This window comes from Amia ocellicauda, chromosome 1, assembly GCF_036373705.1.
Source record: "Amia ocellicauda isolate fAmiCal2 chromosome 1, fAmiCal2.hap1, whole genome shotgun sequence".
Taxonomy (NCBI): domain Eukaryota; kingdom Metazoa; phylum Chordata; class Actinopteri; order Amiiformes; family Amiidae; genus Amia; species Amia ocellicauda.
The window spans coordinates 33,399,159-33,421,780 of NC_089850.1; the positions used below are offsets into that span (position 1 = coordinate 33,399,159).

The 22,622-nt window shown below is 37.1% G+C and overlaps 1 protein-coding gene across 3 annotated transcripts in view; it reads left to right on the forward strand.

Moving 5' to 3' along the window:
* The window catches only part of usp45 (ubiquitin specific peptidase 45), a 48,393-nt gene extending 26,186 nt beyond the window's left edge, over positions 1 to 22,207 (forward strand). For 2 of the 3 annotated variants that reach the window (XM_066702459.1, XM_066702477.1), the window contains 10 exons: positions 8,726 to 8,813; positions 13,243 to 13,324; positions 14,451 to 14,542; positions 15,600 to 15,656; positions 15,937 to 16,092; positions 16,337 to 17,012; positions 17,429 to 17,526; positions 17,772 to 17,858; positions 17,994 to 18,135; positions 19,166 to 22,207. In XM_066702459.1, the coding sequence (XP_066558556.1) occupies positions 8,726 to 8,813; positions 13,243 to 13,324; positions 14,451 to 14,542; positions 15,600 to 15,656; positions 15,937 to 16,092; positions 16,337 to 17,012; positions 17,429 to 17,526; positions 17,772 to 17,858; positions 17,994 to 18,135; positions 19,166 to 19,293 (1,606 nt within the window). In that variant the 3' untranslated portion in view covers positions 19,294 to 22,207. The remainder of the gene's footprint in view (positions 1 to 8,725; positions 8,814 to 13,242; positions 13,325 to 14,450; positions 14,543 to 15,599; positions 15,657 to 15,936; positions 16,093 to 16,336; positions 17,013 to 17,428; positions 17,527 to 17,771; positions 17,859 to 17,993; positions 18,136 to 19,165) is intronic. The other variant, XM_066702467.1, reaches the window with a different exon arrangement.
* The last annotated feature ends 415 nt before the right edge of the window (positions 22,208 to 22,622 follow it).

A 22,622-nucleotide genomic window follows, 5' to 3' on the forward strand; every position in this document is an offset into this window, starting at 1 on the left:
AATTATATATATACACACACACATATATATATATGTATATGTACACGTGTGTGTGTGTGTGTGTATGTATATGTGTATATATATATACACATATACATACACATACATATGTACATATATATATACACAAACACATACAGTTCTTCATTGTTTTTAAAAGCACACCTTCATTAGAAGATGCAACCAGCAAAAAACATGTTATTTTACCATCAGAGAATCCAGATTATGAATAATTTTTCTGGTTGAATGGGTCAAACATATTACGCTTCATGCTCGGATAAAAAAAAAAAAAAACAATGAATACTTCAGAGATTTTCTTTTTCTCCACTTTCTAATCTTACTGTGCATCATGCCTGCTTTGGTTTAACGCAATGCCTATATACATCTGGGGTTCCACTGAATATGTTACAAAGGCTTCATAAAGCAAAATAATGGCTTCTGCCATTTTCAAGCATCTTCAACGGATGGCCCGAAGTTTCACCTGCAGTTAGTACATTTAATAAATATGCACACTCCAGAGAGGTTAAATGAACTGGCAAAGATTATAAGGAGAAAAGTCATTGCGGTATAGTTGGATGGTTCTTTCTGTTGCAAACTGCTTAGCGTCTGGTACTAATTCATCCGCTGTTAATTTTGTTAGTGTTGCAGCTGTCAAACGTTTGGCAGGGACAGATTGTCTGCATTGCTACAGGGCCCTTCTGCTTGTTTTCCACTGTACTGGGTTTTCCGACTGTAGAATTTTGACTGATCCAATTGAAACAGCTTTCACCCGTTGAGGTTCCCTTAGAAAGTGCAACTACTAAGTGAGTTCCTTTCATTGTCATCATTAGAATGTTGAACATTTACCAGTTAAACCTGTTTATTTTTTATTTTTTTTAACTAAGTCATTCCTTTTCATTGCAGTAAGATCAACAACCTTGTCGAGATTTATTGTATAATAAAATAGATTTTAACAGCCACTTTTATTGAGGTGTTTTTTTGTTGTTTGCTTTGTATTTTTAATCTGTGAAGTGTTACCTACTTCTCAGAATTACTTATTTCTGTTAGACCTACCACCCTTCTCAAGACTCACAAAGTATGTCTAGTTGATGAAGAAACTGGATGACATTTCCCCCAGGCCTTGCCTAGCTGCAGAGTGGGGCTCCACCTGGAAATACAGTCCTGACCAGTATTGAGAGCAGGTGGCAAGTGCTTTATCTTCAGTCTTGACCATACTGAAAGTTGAGCAAATGTCATAATGTGTTAAAGGAGAAGAAAGCCTTTAGAACAAGATGTGAATATATTAGGTCCCAGGCTGCTGAAGGCACAAGCTGGGTCTCATTCTTGTGAAAATGCATTGCAGCATTAAATTAGTTTAATGTGAATATATGAAAGCTTTAAAATATATATATGTTTTAATTATTGAAGTGAACCATGGTGTTGAACATAATACTTCCAGCATCTCTAATTTAATTGGATTAATTCAATGTATTTGATTCATTATGAAAGGAGAATTTCAAAGTACTGTACAAATTATTCATTTGGTGTGCAATCATATATGTTTTAAATGCATTCATTTGTACAGTGGTTAAATAAATAAATGGTGATCATGCATTCATCTTCATGTAATTATATTGGAAGGTGTCAAATGTCAACTTATTTTTTTATCTAGTCAAGCTTTTGTTACAATTCCGCTTGATTTTATGATTGAAGATGTGGATGAATAAATGAAATAAGTACATCGCTTGCTGTAAGCATTTGTCTTGAATGCGTTCTAGACATTGGAACTAATGAAATGTCTGGCGGATGAAGCTGTACGTCTCATAGCAAAGGTGATGATGGTGGTTGAAACTGTACAAACACTTTTCGAAATCCACTTCAGTATATCTCATATATTCCAGATTGTGACATGTACACACAGTACTGCCTGTAAGAGTAAGGGCAGCTGCTCGACTGGGAAGATCAGTCTTCCCTTGACCTTTCCTTGAAATCCTGCGTAATTCCAGGGAAAAGCAAAACGTTCTTGTTCGCTTACAGGGCACATGCAGCACAGCATGCCTTTCTTGATATCGAAGGCAACTGTCCACGTATGTCTGTGGACATTAACAGCAGCTCAACCTGTTCCATCACTCTACTGCCGACACTGTACAACAGGTTGTAGTGCATCGGCACTGGCCTCCATATGCCAGCACATCTGTGCTTGGAAGAGTCAATCATTTTGGCCAGGATATTGCTTGAAGCATCTTTTCAAGGAGAAAAGATAGCATATCATAAACTAGATATTACATCATGGTTTTAAGAATTCCTTGACTAGATCACCACTATGTTTAATTAATGATTAGATTGGTTATACTGTATAGCTGTCGCTTATACAGAACTTCAAAGATTTGCTAGGTGGCATTTCATTTTAAAACTTCATGAATTACTACACATTAAATTTGGAAAAATATAGAAGATTGTAATATAAGCAATAAAAGCCTTTTGACTTAATTTACATATGTTTGACAAGGTAGGTGATATAAATATTAACAGTTAAAAAAGGAATAGACTTCCGGATTTGAGAACTGGCAAAAACATTTTGCTTATGTTTTTTTAATAGAAAGAAACAAAAAGGTTAAGATGACCTTTAGGTTAAATTTCAGATGTCATTAACCTAGGACATTAAGCCATCTATGTGCTGTCTGCCTGATGACGGCTACATTTCTGCGCATTAAACAGTGGACTGTAAACAGCACTTTCAAGAGAGCATCGGTCAATCTGACGAGAAACATTTTACGGTTGACTAGGCATGTCATACAGTGCATCCGGAAAGTATTCACAGCGCTTCACTTTTTCCACATTGTTATGTAACATCCTTATTCCAAAATAGATTAAAAAAGGTTTTCATCAAGGATGTCTCTGTACATTGCTGCATTCATCTTTCCCTCGATTCTGACTAGTCTCCCAGTTCCTGCCGCTGAAAAACATCCCCACAGCATGATGCTGCCACCACCGTGCTTCACTGTAGGGATGGTATTGGCCAGGTGATGAGCGGTGCCTGGTTTCCTCCAGACATGACGCTTGCCATTCAAGCCGAAGAGTTCAATCTTTGTTTCTCATGGTCTGAGAGTCCTTCAGGTGCCTTTTGGCAAACTCCAGGCGGGCTGTCATGTGCCTTTTACTGAGGAGTGGCATCCGTCTGGCCACTCTACCATACAGGCCTGATTGGTGGAGTGCTGCAGAGATGGTTGTTCTTCTGGAAGGTTCTCCTCTCTCCACAGAGACATGCTGGAGCTCTGTCAGAGTGATCATCGGGTTCTTGGTCACCTCCCTGACTAAGGCCCTTCTCTCCCAATCACTCAGTTTGGCCAGGCGGCCAACTCTAGGAAGAGTCCTGGTGGTTCCAAACTTCTTCCATTTACGGATGATGGAGGCCAATGTGCTCATTGGGACCTTCAATGCTGCAGACATTTTTCTGTACCCTTCCCCACATCTGTGCCTCGATACAATCCTGTCTCGGAGGTCTACAGACAATTCCTTGGACTTCATGGCTTGGTTTGTGCTCTGACATGTACTGTTAACTGTGGGACCTTATATAGACAGGTGTGTGCCTTTCCAAAGCATGTCCAATCAACTGAATTTACCACAGGTGGACTCCAATCAAGTTGTAGAAACATCTCAAGGATGATCAGTGGAAACAGGATGCACCTGAGCTCAATTTTGAGCGTCATGGCAAAGGCTGTGAATACTTATGTACATGTGCTTTTTTTTTTTTTTTTTTAATACATTTGCAAAGATTTCAAACAAACTTCTTTCACGTTGTCATTATGGGGTATTGTTTGTAGAATTTTGAGGAAAATAATTAATTTAATCCATTTTGGAATAAGGCTGTAAATAACAAAATGTGGAAAAAGTGAAGCGCTGTGAATACTTTCCGGATGCACTCTACATTACCCTGAATGCCTACAGCTTCCAATTTGAGGATCAGTCTTTGGTGTGGAACTTTATCAAAAGCTTTTTGGAAATCATATCATATGCTTTCACCTGATCTACAGCTGCAGTTGCATGTTCAAAAAAGTCTAATAAATTAGTAAGACATGATCTGCCTCGTCTAAACCCATGTTGACTATCTCCAAGAATATGGTTTTCATTAAGATGCTCCTCTATTTTCTGTCTAATTATTTCCAACATTTTACAAGTAATGCAGGTGAGACTGATTGGTCTGTAATTTACTGGCTCAGTTTTGTCATTGGAATATTTGAGGTAGCAGCCTATAAATAATTTCCCTAATTTCTTTAAGTACTGTTGGAAATATCCCATCTGGCCCAGGTGATTTGTTGGTTTTTAGCTTTGCTAGTCCCTTTAGTACTTCCTCCTCATTTATCCTGATCTCTCTTAGGATTTGACTGGACTGATTGTTAACCTGGAGATCCGATTTGGAGAGGTTGAGGTGGTGCGAGTGCATCCAGGCAGAAATAGCAGACAAGCAGGAAGAGATATGAGAGGGTCAGAAGAGGAAAAGGTCAGGAAGATCTGGGCATCATCAGCGTAGAAGTGGTAGGAGGAACCATGGGATGCGATGAGGGGGCCCAGGGAGTGAGTGTAGAGAGAGAACAGGAGGGGGCCCAGGACGGAGCCTTGGGGAACGCCTGTGAGGAGAGGTTGGGGGGTGGATGAGGAGCCTTGCTGTGTCACTTGGTAGGACCTGAGGTAGGAGGAGAACCAGGTGAGAGCAGTCCCAGACATTCCAAGGTCAGTGAGGCAGGAGAGGAGGATGGAGTGATCAACGGTGACAAATGCTGCAGAGAGGTCAAGGAGGATGAGGACTGAGGAGAGGGAGGCCGCTCGAGCACAGCTGAGGGAGTCAGTGACTGTCAGGAGAGCCGTCTCAGTGGAGTGAGTTTTGGGATAGAAGGCAGAGAGCTGACAGTGGACCGCCCCGCTCGATAGTCATTGAGAGGAAGGGGAGTAGGGAGACAGGGCAGTAGTTCTGAGGACAGGTGGCATCAAGGGTTGGTTTCTTGAGCAGTGGGATGACAGCAGCTTGTTTAAATGCAGAGGGGAAACAGCCAGAGAGGAGGGAGGAGTTGAGGAGGGAGGAGATGAAGGGGAGAAGATCAGGAGCGGTCGCTTGGAAGAGGCGAGAAGTGAGAGGGTCCAGGGCACATGTTGTAGTCACATGCTAGCACTGTGGCTTCCAAGTCTAACATCTTGTTCTTTATACTCCTGGCATTTAGGTACAAACATTTCAGTACTTTCCTACTAGCAGTTTCCCTTGGTTTCCTTACCTTAGAGAAACATCTCCCATTGTCAGAGCTCCCTGCCCCCCTGGTTCCTAGTTTAAATGACTCTCAATTTCACTGCACATACGCTCTCCCAATGCATTAGTCCCCCTTCTGTTTAGATGTAGACTGTCCGGTTTGTAAAGGTCCCATCTATCCCAGAAGAAAGACCAATGCTCCATAAACCTAAACCCCTCTTCCCTACACCAAGCTTTCAACCATGTGTTAAACTTTCTAATCTCTGCCTGTCTCCCTGGCCTGGCACGTGGTACCGGAAGTATTTCAAAGAAAACTACCGTGGAGGTTCTGCTCTTTAGTTTTGTTCCTAACGCTTTAAATTTGTCTTGCAGAACCTCTGTCCTACCTTTTCCAATGTCATTGGTTCCAATGTGGACCATGACCAGTGGTAGCCCGTCTACTAGTTTAGGGAGATCTGCAACCTGAGCACCAGGCAGGCAAGATGCCATGCGGGTCTCCTTGTCACTAGAACACACTGTGTGATCTACACCTCTAAGAATTGAACTACCTCCCTCTTCTGGGTGGGAGTGAGCACCATGGAGCTCTGGTACTCAACTGCCCCCCCCATCACCCTCTGAGCTGTCACTGTCCAACTCGGTGTCCAGCAGTTGGAACCTGTTGGGCAATTCTAGCTCTTGGGGTGTCTCTAGGGGTTGTGCACGCCCTTTTCTGTGGTTACGACCTACTGTAACCCAGCAGTTCTTTACGCTGTCCTGCTCTAAGGTCTCAACTCTCCTAGGTTTTGGCGTGCACACCATCTCTCTCATGGGCTGATTGACCAATTCTTCTATATCCCTAATACAGCGCAGATCGACAAGCTGAGCCTCAAGATCGTGAACCTTGATCTCTAGGATTTCAACCTGTTGACAACGTTCACAAATGAAGCCTTCTTGGATGGGTTCATCCAGGAAGGCAATCATTCTGAAAACCTGACACTGTAGTGGCCACATGCTTCTTAATGTTTTTTTTTTTTTTTTTTTTTTTTTAAACGTCTCTTGGTTCCTGCTGCCTAGTCAACTGCCTAACTTTTGTCAGCGAGAAACAGCGCAGCTCTTTCTCAACAGCTGTTTTAAGTAGCTTTTGTCTACCTACCCCCAATTCACACCTAACAGGCCACACCTGGCTCCTCCTGCGGCAGAATTCCTACTAATCCTAGACACAATCTCCCTTCTACAACCCGTTTACTTTCACCAACTCAGCAGCTGAATTGAATTTACTTCAATTTAGGCAAACTACAGACAATGCTAACGTGTTAACGGTGTGGGAACTTATATAGACAGGTGTGTGCCTTTCCAAATCATGTCCAATCAAATTAATTTACCACAGTTGGACAGGATGCACCTGAGCTCAATTTTGAGTGTCATGGCAAAGGCTGTGAATACTTATGTACATGTGCTTTTCCTGTTTTTTATTTTTAATAAATTTGCAAAGATTTCAAACAAACTTCTTTCATGTTGTCATTATGGGGTATTGTTTGTAGACTTTTGAGGAAAATAATTAATCCATTTTGGAATAAGGCTGTAACATAACAAAATGTGGAAAAATTGAAGCGCTGTGAATACTTTCCAGATGCACTGTATGCAAGTGGGGTTATCATTTTTAACTTTTGCTCAGTTGCCTATTATTTTGTTTTTACTTGCCAAGTCAGAGTATAGAAACAGAAAATTTGATCATCACCAGACACTCTTGAATAATAAAATTAATGAATTTCATTAATAAAAAAAAATTCCTTGAAGACCTATGCAGAAAATGTATAGTATTAGTAATGGCAGACAATAAACATGAATATAATTATTCCTCCTCCTTTGTATTTAAGATTCATATTAGTTGAGTTGAGTTGAGTATGTGGTTTTCAAAACTAATTACAGTGCCTTGCGAAAGTATTCACCGCCCTTGGCATTTTTCCTATTTTGTTGCCTTACAACCTGGAATTAAAATTGATTTTTTTGGGTGTTTGTATCATTTGATTTACACAACATGCCTACCACTTTGAAGATGCATTTTTTTTTTATTGTGAAACAAACAAGAAATCAGACAAAATCAGAAAACTTGAGCGTGCATAACTATTCAGCCCCCCAAAGTCAATACTTTGTATACCCACCTTTTGCAGCAATTACAGCTGCAAGTCTCTTAGGGTACGTCTCTATAAGCTTGGCACATCTAGCCACTGGGATTTTTGCCCATTCAAAGCACAATTACTTAAGCTCTTTCAAGTTGGATGGGGTCCGCTGGTGTACAGCAATCTTTAAGTCATATCACAGATTCTCAATTGGATTGAGGTCTGGGCTTTGACTAGGCCATTCCAAGACATTTAAAGGTTTCCCCTTAAACCCCTCAAGTGTTGCTTTAGCAGTATGCTTAGGATCATTGTCCTGCTAGAAGGTGAACATCCGTCCCAGTCTCAAATCTCTGGAAACTGAAAAACAGGTTTCCCTCAATAATTTTCCTGTATTTAGCACCATCCATCATTCCTTCAATTCTGACCAGTTTCCCAGTCCCTGCCAGCTGCCAATGAAAATCATCCCCAAAGCATGGTGGTGGCAGGATGGTGTTCTCGGGGTGATGAGAGGTGTTGGGTTTGCACCAGACATAGTGTTTTCCTTCATGGCCAAAAAGCTCAATTTTAGTCTCATCTGACCAGTGCCTTCTTTCATAGGAGTCTCCCACATGCCTTTGCAAAGGTGTTTATTTTTTTATTTAATCAATTGCTTTTTTCTCTTTCACTCTGTGGAGTGTACGGCTTAAAGTGGTGCTTTGGACAGATACTCCAGTCTCCGCTGTGGAGCTTTGCAGCTCCTTCAGGGTTATCTTTGGTCTCTTTGTTGCCTCTGATTAATGCCTTCCTTGCCTGGTCCATGAGTTTGGTGGGCGGCCCTCTCTGGGCAGGTTTGTTGTGGTGCCATATTCTTTCCACTTTTTAATAATGGATTTAATGGTGCTCCGTGGGATATTCAAAGTTTCGGATATTTTATTTATAACCCAACCCTGTACTTCTCCCTGACCTGTTTGGAGAGCTCCTTGGTCTTCATGGTGCCACTTGTTTGTTGGTGCCCCTTGCTCAGTGGTGTTGCAGACTCTGGGGCCTTTCAGAACAGGTGTTCATCATGAGATCATCCAGATCATGACAGATGACAGATCATTTGACACTTAGATTGCACACAGGTGGACTTTAACTAAGTATGTGACTTCTGAAGGGAATTGGTTGCACTAGATCTTATTTAGGGGCTTCATAGCAAAGGGGGTTAATACATATGCACGCACCACTTTTTTGTTTTTTATTTTTTTCATTTCACTTCACCAACTTGGGACTATTTTGTGTATGTCCATTACATGAAATCCAAATAAAAATCAATTTTAATTCCAGGTTGTAAGGCAACAAAATAGGAAAAATGCCAAGGGGGTGAATACTTTCGCAAGGCACTGTAAGTATTCATGTTTTATAACAGCTTTTCTTGTTGTCACCACAGAGCACCACGGTTCAAAGGTTATCAACAGCAGGACAGTCAGGAGCTCCTACACTACCTGCTCGATGCCATGAGAGTGGAGGAAACCAAGGTAACACAACCAAATGTATTTACATTTATTTGTACAATTTTATATAACCTCTGCACAATGACCTGAATATGAAAGGTGCAACTTTTGTATATGTGTGATATTTGATGTGATTTTATGTTAAGATAAAAATATTGAAACGTTGGTAAGATCAGCCTGTTGACCCCACGGGTGTTGATAGAGATTTGGCCCTTCATCCAATCTTTTGATGGCTGTTGCCTTAGCTGAATAAAGTTTAAAAATGAGATGAATGTTTAGACTGCTTTTAATCACAGGGTATTCTGGCACTCGAGTCCTTGGTTGTACAGGAAGCCTTTTATATAAACACATTCTCTTGACTGATGGTAACTGAATATTAATATTAGTCAGATGATAGTGATGAGGGTAATATACAGTGGCTAGCAAGGAGATTTCACCATGGCAGACTGTTGCAATATATTTTGTCAAATGAGCTGTCAAGGAATTGCTCAACTTTTTCTGACCTCTGATGTACTATATGGAGTTGGGCAATGCCTCATCACAGCAGCGTCTCTCTCTGACTAACAGACAACTATTAGAGATGGACTGCCAGTTGCTTTTCATTGAGATTTGTTGTGTATTATCATAGAAACTAAGAAACTATAATTAATTAATTAGGCCTAATTTATTCATGTGTTTATGTATTTAGGTGTCTGAAGCTTAATAACAAAATGTGCTTGAAGTACTGTTGGGAATTATGTCACTGCTCCCCCCTTTGAACTGTTTTTGCCATTGTGTGTGCGCGCATGTGTGTGTGTGTGTGTGTGTGTGTGTGTGCGCATGTGCGCTTCATATCATGAGTGCCCCTTTCTTCAGTTGCCTCTGTAAGAAAACAAAACACATTCAAACAAAAATACACATGCAATTGTTAATCATATAAAATAAAGTTTATAAAGCCTCTAAGAAATATATGATTTTGTGGAATACTGAATACTTTCGCTGCATATTGGTAGAGTAAGGCTACTCAAGGTGTAACTAATCTACTTCTGTGCTATTCAGCTGAGGCGTTTTGAGGGGGAAGGGTTAGGGGATGTGCCCTTTGTATCAGGGAAGGTATTGTTCTGGACACTTAAGTTAAGTGATTGATCACTTTGGTTTTATGCGTTGCTTTTAATGAGCGAGCATTTCATCAATATATTTGGTTTTGTAAAACTAAGCTCCACAGATCATGCATGTAGGAGGGTGATGGTGTTGCAAATCTTCTCCTGCTCATCCCTGTGTTTTTCAGGACATATGGAGTTTCTATTCTGTCCATGAAAAAACTATGCTGTGGTCCCAGTTACATCTGGTGTCCCTCGGGCTGATTTGTTAGCACCCTGTATCTGTGTATGTGCTTCCTGGGGGCATTAACTTCTTCCAGCATGTTTCCAAGTTTCATATTCATATGCTGATTATTTTTTTTCTGCACCATTATTTTTGTAGTTGTCTATTACTTCCATTTGCCAAGGGTTATGGGCTTTATTTTAGATTGATTGATTTGATCAATATAATTAATTTGTTTTTAATCTGTGATATTCAGACATGTTGCCAGTACCACAGCTGACAGTCGCCTTACTAAAAATATTTGTTATAGTGTATAATACTTTTAAATCCTAATGAAAATCTAATGCATTGGCCCTTCTAAATAATAAAACTGATATGGACAGTGTTGGCTTCTTTCTATGAATCTTCTTGAGTATTTTCAAATTGGACTTCTTAGTAGCCATGTTTTCCATTAGATGTACCAATTACATTTCAGTACAGTTCAGGTCAGGTTGACGGGTGTAGCACTTTTAGCCTTTCCTTGTTTCAAAACCCTGCTGACTTTTTGCATTGTGCTGAAGTGTGTGAACTCTACAGCTATTTTGTAAAACACTTTAGTGTTTAGTTTAAACTTCCTGTTCATCACACAACAGTTTTCGGTCCCTGAAAAGTTAAAGCCTAAACGCAGTTTCCATCCATGTTTGACAGCAGATGTTGTTTTTTTTGTTCCTTTTCACGTTCATATGAAATTTGGTCATTGTTTTCTGTTTTACTCGGAAGGCCATATGATTTTGTCAAGGAATTTAAGTGTGTGTATCTGAACTGGTACTTGCTTTACTTTTACATTTTCTTAACAAGATTTTGTACATTGGCTTCATCTCCAACTGAGGTTCCAGACTTGGTTGGATACTCACATCACTGGTGGTTCATTTAAAGGACCTCTCCAAACATTTAATCAGCCTGCATTTACAGATATTTTTACATTCCTCACACTGATGTATGAATTTTGCTTTTCCTCAATGATATGATTTGTGAAATTGTATAATATTTCAATGTAATATAATAAGAGTATGTAGAATTTTGAATGAATAACCATCTTTTCTTAACTTTTAGTACCACAGCTATGAGCTGTAAATAATCATGATGCACTGAAGAGGAACTGAATTTTTGGAATCTGAAAATGTGCATTAATTATTATTTCTCAATTTTTCCATAATTTGCTACAAATTACCCTTATTGATGTATCTAATGCTTTACATGCAGACAATTCATTTGCATTTGAAATGATTGCTTACTTGGCTCTCCCTGGCTTGATAAGCCTTTGTAGTAAAGCTTCATGGTACCTTGTTTTTGGCAAGTACAGGATTGGTCCCACCGTACTGCAATTAAAACCCCTTTCAGCACAAACTGTATTATTTTTTTAACGGTCACTTCATATCCTCAGGCTGCACAGCAAGTGACATGGCTAGTAAAATAGAGCACAGTGACTGCTCGGTGGGACTGCAGACATTGTGACAAAATGAGAATGGCAGGTCTATGGATCTATTCAAACTTGTGAACATTGACAGTTGTGCCAGTTAGAAATGGCAAGTACCCGAACAGCATCATTGTCTGTCCTGGGAACTCCACATCTGCTAATCGAGCTATTGTTGTTAAGTGTCACTAGCATGTGTTTTTGAAGAGAGAAAGCCTTTAGCGATGCATGAGCCACCAGAATCCTATAAAACTTTATTATGACCACTAACCCACTTTGAATCATACCACTCACTAACACAAGTCTCCTTTTACAATGTAACGTGCCAGGATTTGTCCTGGTGTCAGATGTAAACTGTAAGTATTCTTCCATACTTAGATCATGGACCTGGGTACTTCTGTTCTCACCCTTTTGTATTGCTCCTCTTGCAGAGCAGCATGCCCCTAATGCAGTCATGTTTTTTATGGCTTATAGCGGGGTAATCGGATCCATTCCCGGGGCGTCACAATGTGGCACATTTTACAGACCTCTCTAAATCATCAGTCACTAAATGCTTACAATAAACAATCAACCAGTTTAAGCCATCTATTCCTTATGTTTTTTTCTTGGGGGGGTGAAAGTGAGACATCTTAAATTGAGAATAAAATCCAATTCACCTTAAAAAAGGGTGATTAAATAAACATAATACACTTTATCATTGTCCCTATTAAATTAATAGCTGTGGTCCTGAATCTGCATATTCATTAAAGAATAAATCAAATACTTGCAGTCAAGAGAGATTTTTTTTTTTATATAAAGGTTGTGTAATTTAACAAAAATGAGCAAAATGTTTTAATCCATTAGATTAATTCTTACAAATACAGAAATTAATATTTTGGAGTGTAATTGATAGTCCAGCTTTGTTTTCACTGAGGATGTGAAGTTGCCAGATTTTGCTGCTAATTGATTAATGTCTTGCCCCACTGTCCGGGACTCTGCGACTATCTAATAATGACGCTTTTGACCTAAATTAATGGTCCAGTGCGCTGAACTTAACAAAAGAGGGCTACTTGTTTGGTCCTATAGTCTATATAGTGCAGCCAATTATCTATTGATTGCTACTTTGTCTTTATTGTTGGACTAAGGATAAAAGGGCAAAAGGAGAACAGAGTCAGTGGCCATGTCACATTATATAAAGGCCTTGGAAATCATTCATTTTGAGAGACCAATACAGATTCTCACATGCTTTTCTAGTTTTTAGTTAGTCTGATCATGCTTTTTCTTTCTTTTCTTTTCCTTTCTTTTCTTTTCTTCTTTATTATAACAGATTTAATTGTATGATGTTAAATTCAAAGTTGATCTGTTTTAATAATATATATATATGGCTAGGATTTTCTTTTTTAATTTTGAAAGATACATTAGTATTTATTTTTTTATTTCTTACAAGGATGCATTTAAACTATTTTTGTACTGGCTTTAATTTTGATTGCTGAATACTTATTTTTTTGTTTTTGTTTTTTGTTACTACAACAAATCCTGTGCTCGCTCACTGGTTTTGTTGTAACAGTGCTGTAGCTTCTCTTGTATGTTTATTGGAGGTATTGTCTATGTAGCTTATTTGGCAGTTTGACCACCACCAAATTCAACTGATTAAAATTGTGCAAACTGTAAATTTGGTTTCTGAACACAAAGTTTTCTGATTTATAAATGTAATTGCAGCGTATAAAAGCTGGTATCCTGAAAGCGTTTAACAATCCAACTGAAAAAACTGCAGACGACGAAACTAAACGGCAAGTGAAAGGTAAGTTATCTATAAAGCTTGCTTGAAAAAACATAGCTCAATAGTGCCATCTAGTGGTGGAACTGAGAGAAACGGGAGCATGTTATGTGAATTGCATCTTATATAGTAATGGCTGTAGTCAGAGGATACATTGGAGCTCAGGTTGTTGTATTAAAAAATATTATTTATGTATTGACTTACAGCTGTCACAAAATATACATCTTTTGTCCTACTTAGTATAAAAATACAAGTTTCAGTGCGTTATTCTATTTTGGATTAAAAAAAGATAATATGGAAAGAAATGTCATTTCTACATATAGTGGAGTCAAAATTGTAATAGTTACCAATAATACAGTTACAATTAAGGCAAAGTGAAGTGCAAGAATAAGTACAGATATAATAAGGAGCAATAGTAGGGAGCATCAGGGTGGGGAGCAGGCCAGACTGAGTTAGAAAGTACGCTAAGGCCATATTAACCAGAAGGGCAGGGCTGAGGTACTGCAGGTTCAGTCTGAATGTGTGTTTTGAACAGGCACTGGAAGGAGCTCAGTATTTGCATGCATAGGACTGACTTATTTTACAAGTACTGTCCTTGTTCAGATAACCTATGTTAATGCAAATCATCAGGGATATTACTGATGGCAGTTGTATCCAAGGTGAGGAACAACAACTGTCTGGAAAAAATAGAGTAGTTTAACAGAACATACAGAATACATAATGATACATTATAGTGTGCTAAAGCAATCACACTGAAGTGGAAGAATAAAATACACTTTAATATTCTAGAGTAAACTGAAAAACACAACAGGCTTCCTTGCATTTATATTAGCTTTTGTGTTTCTTTGTTTATTGGAATTTACAGTGTCTTTGATTAAAATAAATTGTGATATTTTAACGCTTAATAAAATGTGGAAGGTTAATACCTCGTTTCATGCTTCAAGTATATTTGATCATTTTGGAAGTTATTTGAAATTAACATAAAATTACCACCTGGAGCTTGGTAACTTAATTCATGTATTTGGCAAGTAAAGTATTTCCATTGAAGACATTGTGTTATATCCTGTACATAGGAAGAATATTTTCAAAAGAATGTAATTTAAAAACAGGTATTTGGGTTAGCTAAATATATATATTTTTTTTTTCACAGCATATGGAAAAGAAGGTATAAGGATGAATTTTGTTGACCGGATCTTTGTTGGTGAATTGACTAATACTATCATGTGTGAAGAATGTGAACATGTAGGTATTTTTTCTTTTCATTTAAATCATTTTCAGCAATGTACCCTTTGACCCTGCAGTTACTTGTACAATTTTCACATTCCATAGAGACACTGTTCTCATCTGTATTGAACTGTATGTTTTTGTCGGTATGGGAGAGAATGTGTGCATGTAGGCATGTGGTTATATAGATAAAGGAAACCTATTTTTTCATTTATAAACACAAATGCATTTTTCAGAAATCAATATTTGAAATAAAGTATGATTATCAAGTGTAAGGGATCCACAGGATGATGACATCAATACAATGTTTACTTGCTAATAAAATAATAAAGAGAAACAGGTGACAGAGAAACAGAGGAGCCCTGGACTCAGCCAAGGTTACAGGTTGAGACCTCAAGACGGAACAAAGAAAATATACATATAAGGGATACAATTGTAACAATCAATTATTATTAAATGCTGATTCATATGCAAGTCTTAAAGATTATATTGGTTACTGAATAATGAACGATAGACTTAAAAGGCTTCCACTTTGTCATGCCCATTTGGTAAATATCCACCTCACAACTTCTGTGACTTTGTGGACAATTCTCTTAGGAGGGTTTGTTATTTATTTACCCATGTTTACCTCATTCCCTGAAAATGTAAGGAGGATTCGATGTTTTGGGATACAAAGGTCTCGGTCTGCTACAGACGTTTCAAGACTCGGAAAGAAAGCCAAAAACACACAGGTCCCTTTTGGGACAATTTGAAGTTCAATATAGATGCATAGATGCTGCTCAATACTCACATTTCTCACACAATGCATATATCAGTAGCAATAGGTGAATAAATTGAAGCAATTGTTACACAGTGGTGCTAAAGAATATGATGTCACATCAGCATAATTTGACTGTTATATTTGTTTAATTAATGTTAGATTAAATTATATTAGAGTAGACAACTATGTATGAATATATCCAACTCATAGAGGAACACAGGATGGCTCTCATATGAAGGAAACAGAAAAGTAATTGTGGATTTACAGTCATCAATGTTCTCTTCATTGTTTTTTTTTTTTCAATTTTATTTTTAGATCTCAACTGTCAAGGAAGCTTTCATTGATATTTCTCTTCCGATAATTGAAGAACGGGTGAGACAAACTTGATAAATTGTATACATTTTCAAATAATATACACCAAAAAAAATGCACATTTATACATTTTGTCTAAATCATTACTGTTTGGTACTTTATATTATTGATTTCCTATTTTTGATTACAAAGCCCTTACGTGCATTGTAATCACAGTAGCCTTTAATTTAAAACTTTCATAGCAGAAATCACAAAGAGCTGTACAAAGGAGTATAATGAAGGGGAAAAAAAGTAGAGATAGGAAGTAGTCTCTAAAAAACAATGTGTTTGTTTACTTTAGGTTTCTAAACCTGTCAATCCAGGAAGAACAACTAAATCTAATAAAATGATTGACAGGGAACATGATCAATTAATTTCACCCAGTGATGATGCAGCTTCTTCTGCTCTTGCTCAGCCACCAAAAAATAGCAAGAAGCATTGTGCACCAAAAGACAAGGTAATGTCTTCATTATAATCTAACAATAACAACAATGAAAGAAATATGAGCTCCGAATACTTATAAACTGGTTAAATCCTCAAAGTACTTGTTTTTATGTATTTATGTATCTTACGCATGTTGGTATTGAGTTTAAAGTTGTTCATTCTACATTTGTTTCTTTGCATTATACAATTCCAAAGCTTTACAAAATGTCTTTCTTTGATGTTATTATTACAATTCATTGTTACTATTTTACATTCAGCAGAGCAACGTTAAGAAGCATGAAAGGAAATCTTCCTTTGGTTCTGAGGAGAGAAGCAATGATTGTTCCCAAACCCGTTTAGAAGAGGAAGGTTCTGGAGATCCTAAAAGTAATTACAAGGACACTAGTAGTATGAAAGTGGCTAATGGAAGTCACTATGAGGCCAGTGAGAAAGATGGGAGCCATTTGGATAGCAGCAATGATGCAGACAGTGAGGCCTCAGAAAGTGAGAGCCCTTCAAAGCACACTTTAAATATCAGCTGTGTTGACAGTATTTGTGCTGGCAGCTCTAATCAAACCCTATCAAAGAGTGACTCTTTACACAATAAGCAAAAGGATGGAAATCACATTGACCATCTCACAAGTGCAGTGTCCAAACTTGGTCTCACCCATAACATGAATGAAACTGTGATCATTAGCCATGGTCAAGAGGAACAAACAGACATCACATCAAATAACAGAGACGCAACAAAAGAGAAGCCCTTGATATCCCAGAATCCTCAAATAGCTTTCCAGTCATTGTCCCATAGCTACGTGCCTTGTTCCAAAGAATGCTCTGTACAGTCATGTCTGTACCAGTTTACTTCAGTGGAGTTACTGATGGGTAATAACAAACTGCTGTGTGAGAACTGCACTGAAAAGAGGCAAAAACATCTCAAAAAGACCATTGGTTCAGGTAAGTAATTGTTGCTACATGTGCATGGACTTTTATAATTGTATGAAGTTTTGACCTGGTGATTACACCGATTTACAAATACACCTAAATATGCATGAAAATTCTTTATGGTATGATTTCAGATTTTGTTCCTTTCTTTCCAACTCCTTTTTAAAGATAACCAGGTGTGTTTTTCTAATGTTTAGAATTATTAAATAAATGAATACATACACCATAACTTAACATACTCATTGATTTCCAAAAAAAATATTTAGTTAATGCACAGTTGCTACAGTGAATGGATTTTATGTGATTTTGCGTATATTGAACCTGTGCAATTAAATCATATTTTTGTTTTTCAATTTTTACAAATAGGTTCTGATACCTATTGTTTCATCTAATAGTAATGTGTAGATTTGTGCATGTGTATTTTTCAGATAGGAAAGCAGAAAATGTATACACCAGTGCTCGTAAACAAATGCTCATCTCGTCTCTACCTCCAGTGGTCACTCTTCATCTAAAACGTTTCCACCAGGTAATATAATACAGAAAAGACCTTTTCAAAAACGTTGGTTTCGTTTGGAAGGCATGGACAAAACCAACGGAAAAACCATTCAGCCTCATGCCTCAAACATTTTTATCAACACCATTTAAACACATTAATTTAAAATTGCTACCTGAAAGAGATGCATATAATTCCATATTGTGCCTTTACTTTGAATCTTAACAGACCCGTATTTTAATGTTGTGATGTTTAAACCTGTCACTTTTTGATTTTAGGCAGGTATGAGTCTGCGTAAAGTAAATCGACATGTTGACTTCCCCCTGTTGCTGGATTTAGCACCATTCTGTGCAGCTACTTGCAAGGTATAGGTTTAAATTCAACTTTTTTATTTTTCCTTCTTTTTAACAGTTTTGTCAGACTGATATCTTTTGAGTACTCCAAAGAATGTGTATCAATGTACTGATGTTTAGGGGTGTTTTGTGTTCATGTCATTGTAGAACATGGTGCAGGGAGAGAGAGTATTGTACAGTCTCTATGGAATTGTAGAGCACAGCGGCTCGATGCGCGGAGGTCACTACACTGCTTATGTGAAGATCAGAGCACCGCACAGGAAACAAGAATATAAACGCAATATTGCAGGTAAGGATGTCGGTGTGCAGGGAAAAAATACATTCACTGTAGTCCACATTTTCCAATAAAGTGGACTCACATATTTTTTACTTCTACACAGAAATACTTGAAAAATGATTTTCTTTCTTATTTAAAAAAAAAAAAAAAAGTGGTAAATGCTTTCTGTGTACATCCCCCCAGTGCTGCTTGAGTGTTCACTTTGTTTAGCTGAATGAAATTTTGAAATGTAATGTCAGCTTGACATGTCTTCAAGCCAACAGTGTGAGCCTTCACCTTGAAACTATCTTAAGACATTCTTGCTTTTTTTTGTTTTGCATTGAATGTTCAGTGTATTTATTGGACCCCTGAAAACATAATCTGTGAAAGTATGTGCTATATGTATACATTTTCTTTGGCTCAACCTTGAAAGTAATACAAAGTGAAAAGGTTTTATTGTTGTTCTGCTGCTTTTCTATCATGTTTTTTTCTCTTGACACAAAGGGGGGAAAACTGTCAGTAAGTGTGATGTTTTTTTTAGGCAATAATAAAATGGATTAAATCCAGGAAGATAGAATTGTATTTTTTCTTTGCATATAATGTTATTGTGTATTTTCAAGCCACCTCCTTCCATTGATTATTTTTCTCTGTGTGTGTAAATGTAGTTTAAAGGTATATAAAGACAACATTGAATGGTTGCCATCTCACACATGACTGGTCGTTATATTGCATGCACTTAATGGTTCCTGAAATCAGTACATATTGTTACATTTCAGACAAAATTGTACTACCAGCATTGATGAATGTTTATAGTGCGGTCTCAGACATCCACCAGCATGAAAACTCATGTACTTTTAAGAAGCATTTACTTGCATAGGTACAAATGCAAAAAGTAAAATGTGATTTAATACTAGTAATTCTGATCCATTAATCGGGGGTAAAAAGCTCAACCTGTTGGCCAGTGACATCCTCCCTATACCTCATGTGCAGCTTTTGAGACCTACACTTAAAGGGGCGTCCTTAGAGGTGGAATGGCTGATATCTCCTTTCTGTGATTTTGCAGGCCAGAAGGAAGCTGTGGGAGTCCCTCCTGGCCAATGGGTCTATGTCAGCGACACACATGTCCAGACGGTTCCGGAATCAAGAGTCCTCAATTCTCAAGCTTATTTGCTTTTCTACGAAGAATTATAGTACTTGCTCTTGAAGTTATTGACCCGCCTTTCCGCCTACATACACTAAACGTGTACGAATAGTGCATTTAGTGTCTAAGGGGAACAAATGCATCATAAAGCTTTGCTGCAAAAGAATAGAAATGCATTAATATAAACATTGGATACTTTTCCATACTGTTGGTGATCTTACATGCATGGTTGGCTGTATATATTTTTATTTTTGCTAAAATAAACAACTGTTTTCATTCTCAAACAACCCAAACTATGATCCTTCCCATGGTTACCTACGAGTAAAAGGAATAGGAATGTGTATAACAATGTATTTGTTTATATGATGTAAAAGAAACCAGTCAGATTTTTGTAAAGCTGTCTATATTTTACAGTGTGAAATAGAGTAATATAAATATATAATATTTTTTTGTAGTCTTTTAAAATGAGAGTGTAGTAATTGGGGTTATTTTTCACAATCGTGTGTTCCAAAGATTTTGTAAAGGGGAACTCTTAGCTGAAATTGCACGTTTGGACTGAGCCTGTGCCACATAAATTGGGAAGTGATTAAAGAATTCAAATCATGTACGGCGGTTGTGATGCAGCTGGATTTCTCTGATGCATTACATCATTGAAATTGAGATACTGTTGGATTTAACAGATGAAGTTGCATAGTAATCCTCTCATTCATTATTGCCTTTCTCTGAGCAGATCATATAATCTAAATATTAATTTGCATTATCTTTCTAAATAATCAGTTTAATTATTTAAAATATTTTAACACAAGGGGGTATTTTTAGTGTGTTAATTAATTAATAATATCAAGAAAAATATCCTTAATATCAATCCTCAATATGTTTTGGTTGGCTGACATTGGCAGTAGTCACTTTATTGTATTGTCCACAGCAACTTACTTTTTGAACAATTGTAACGTTTAAAAAAATGTTCATGCACTAGGACTATTGGGCTAGTTGCAGTACAGGTTAACATGGAGCAGTTACTTTTAAAAAATCAAGAAACAGGGCGTAAACATGTTTTGTTACATCACTTTTATTCTTCTGCAATACAGGGGCTTTGACATGGAATATATAGTGTACTTTACACTCACACCCCCCACCTCCGCACACAAACTACCACATTCTTTGTTTTTTAATCCAAATACATTTCATAGCTTAATTACAGGGACAAGAATTTCCTTGCATTGATCAAATCACGTCTAAAATGATTTTTAAAATGTGCTGAAATTTAAGACTACAAAAAATATGTAAACAATCATACAACAGCCTTTTTAATATATATATATATATATATATATATATATATATATATATATATATATATAATTTTTAGTTGGTGGCTTGTGTTGATTAAGCTAGACTCAGAGTGATTTGTGCTCAGTATTGGCAGTGTGTGTTTTAGATTTTTTTGCACATACAGTACAAAGGACACTAGTTTTTTTTTTTTTTTTTCTTAAATATGTTGTCTATTTACAGTACATATTACCTATACCTGTTTTTAATCAACTAAGTGTTAGGTTCTGCTACAGATCAACAGAGCATCCAGTCCTACTTTAAATCTCAGTGAATGAAGTGGAGTTCAGGGAGCTACCTATTTTGTTAACTGAACAGTTGTAACACCAATTAACAGAGTTTTAAAAAGTAAACTAATTACTTAAATGAATTAGACAAAAAATAGTTAAACAGAATTACTGAAATAACAGATGCATCTATTTAAGTACACAAATTAATTCACTGATTAAACTAATACAACATTTAACTAACTTAAACTATCTGTGAAGCATCTATCCCAGTCTTATGTATAGAAATGCATTTAAGACGATGACAATCTTAACATAAATTACAAGCACAAGCAATAGTATACAAGGCATTCAAGCAAAACCTGACACTGGCTCTGAACTGACAATGAAGCTACATTCATCATGGGGACATCCTTAGTTAAAGTCCATAACTAAGCATCAAACTAATGGTTTCATCATTAGAAACACAACAGGTTTTACACACCTGCTACAAATTCCTAAAAAGATGTGATGACAATACATAAATGTGCCCTTGCACATATTGTGTAAGAAGCAAGCTTTTACAATCGTACCAGCCATAATGTCACATCAGAAATAAAATGTGATTGCTTACATTGTGAATGTGGATGTAAAGCTTTTGCCTTTTTTTGTCTCTGTCCATCTCCTGCTTTCTCCCCATAAAGCTCTGTGCTTATGAATTTCTGTAAACCTATTGAGTTGTCTGAAGTGTGCAACTGCAGAATAAACAGACAACTCTAACACAGGGAGTGTAATGTAAAGTCAACAATTAAACGGAAAGTAAAAATAATTTAATCTTCCTTTCTTATATGTAGGCTATGAATGTTGTATTGGATTATGTTACATATACTGCTCTGGCAAGGAGTATGCAGAGGATCGATATAAACAATTGTTGCAGAAACATTAAATAAAACACTTCCATGACATTACCTTAAAGAGTAACGTATATAGTAAAATCATGCATGGTAGTTTACAGAATCAATTGTCATGCAGGAAGAATGGGAACTATTTTGTTAAATTGGTTATAGCATATATTTTAAATCCAAAGTTTGCAGCTTTGAAAAATGTATTTTCTGTGCTTGGTTTTCTCTTGCATTTATTTGTTCAGAGAAAGACAAAAAAATAAATGAAGATGTCTTCAACTATTAATCCATGCTGTCTTTTTGAATTGCATGCTTTCATTTTTCTTAAATATAGTTGAGCAATACATACTGACAACTGCAAAGCAGCAATGCTTTTAAACATGTTATGTGCTGGTAATGAGGAGGTGGTTACAGATTTAGAAAAGGGCAATGTCAAGATAATTTTAATGGTTGGCTAAAATGTTTTACCATTGTATGACATACAAATCAAGCTGTTCTAACATTAAACTATACTGTCAAACTAAAAAGATATTGTTGGAATGTATTTATTTTTAAAACCTGGCTTTGTGGTAGATATGTTGTAAAGGATAGACATTATTTAAGCACAAGACTAGTCTGGCTAACCTCATTGTGAGCCATTCTGAATCTGAATATTCGACACATATTATTCACACACACAGATAGATGGATGGATATATAATCTCCCTGTTATTTTATGCCTTCTGAATTTGGAATTCACAATTTTGTATCATCTCCGTGTACTGCTATGACTGCATTACTGATGTAGGAGAGATGCACACAGCCTACATGCATCTACCAAAACAACCAAGCCAACTCTGACATCTTGTATTATGAGCTTGAGCAGCAGAGGTAGAGCATCAATATAAAGACTAGTGCAGCTCTTATGTAATACTGCAAGCTCACAGGTGCCCTGCAGGCTAC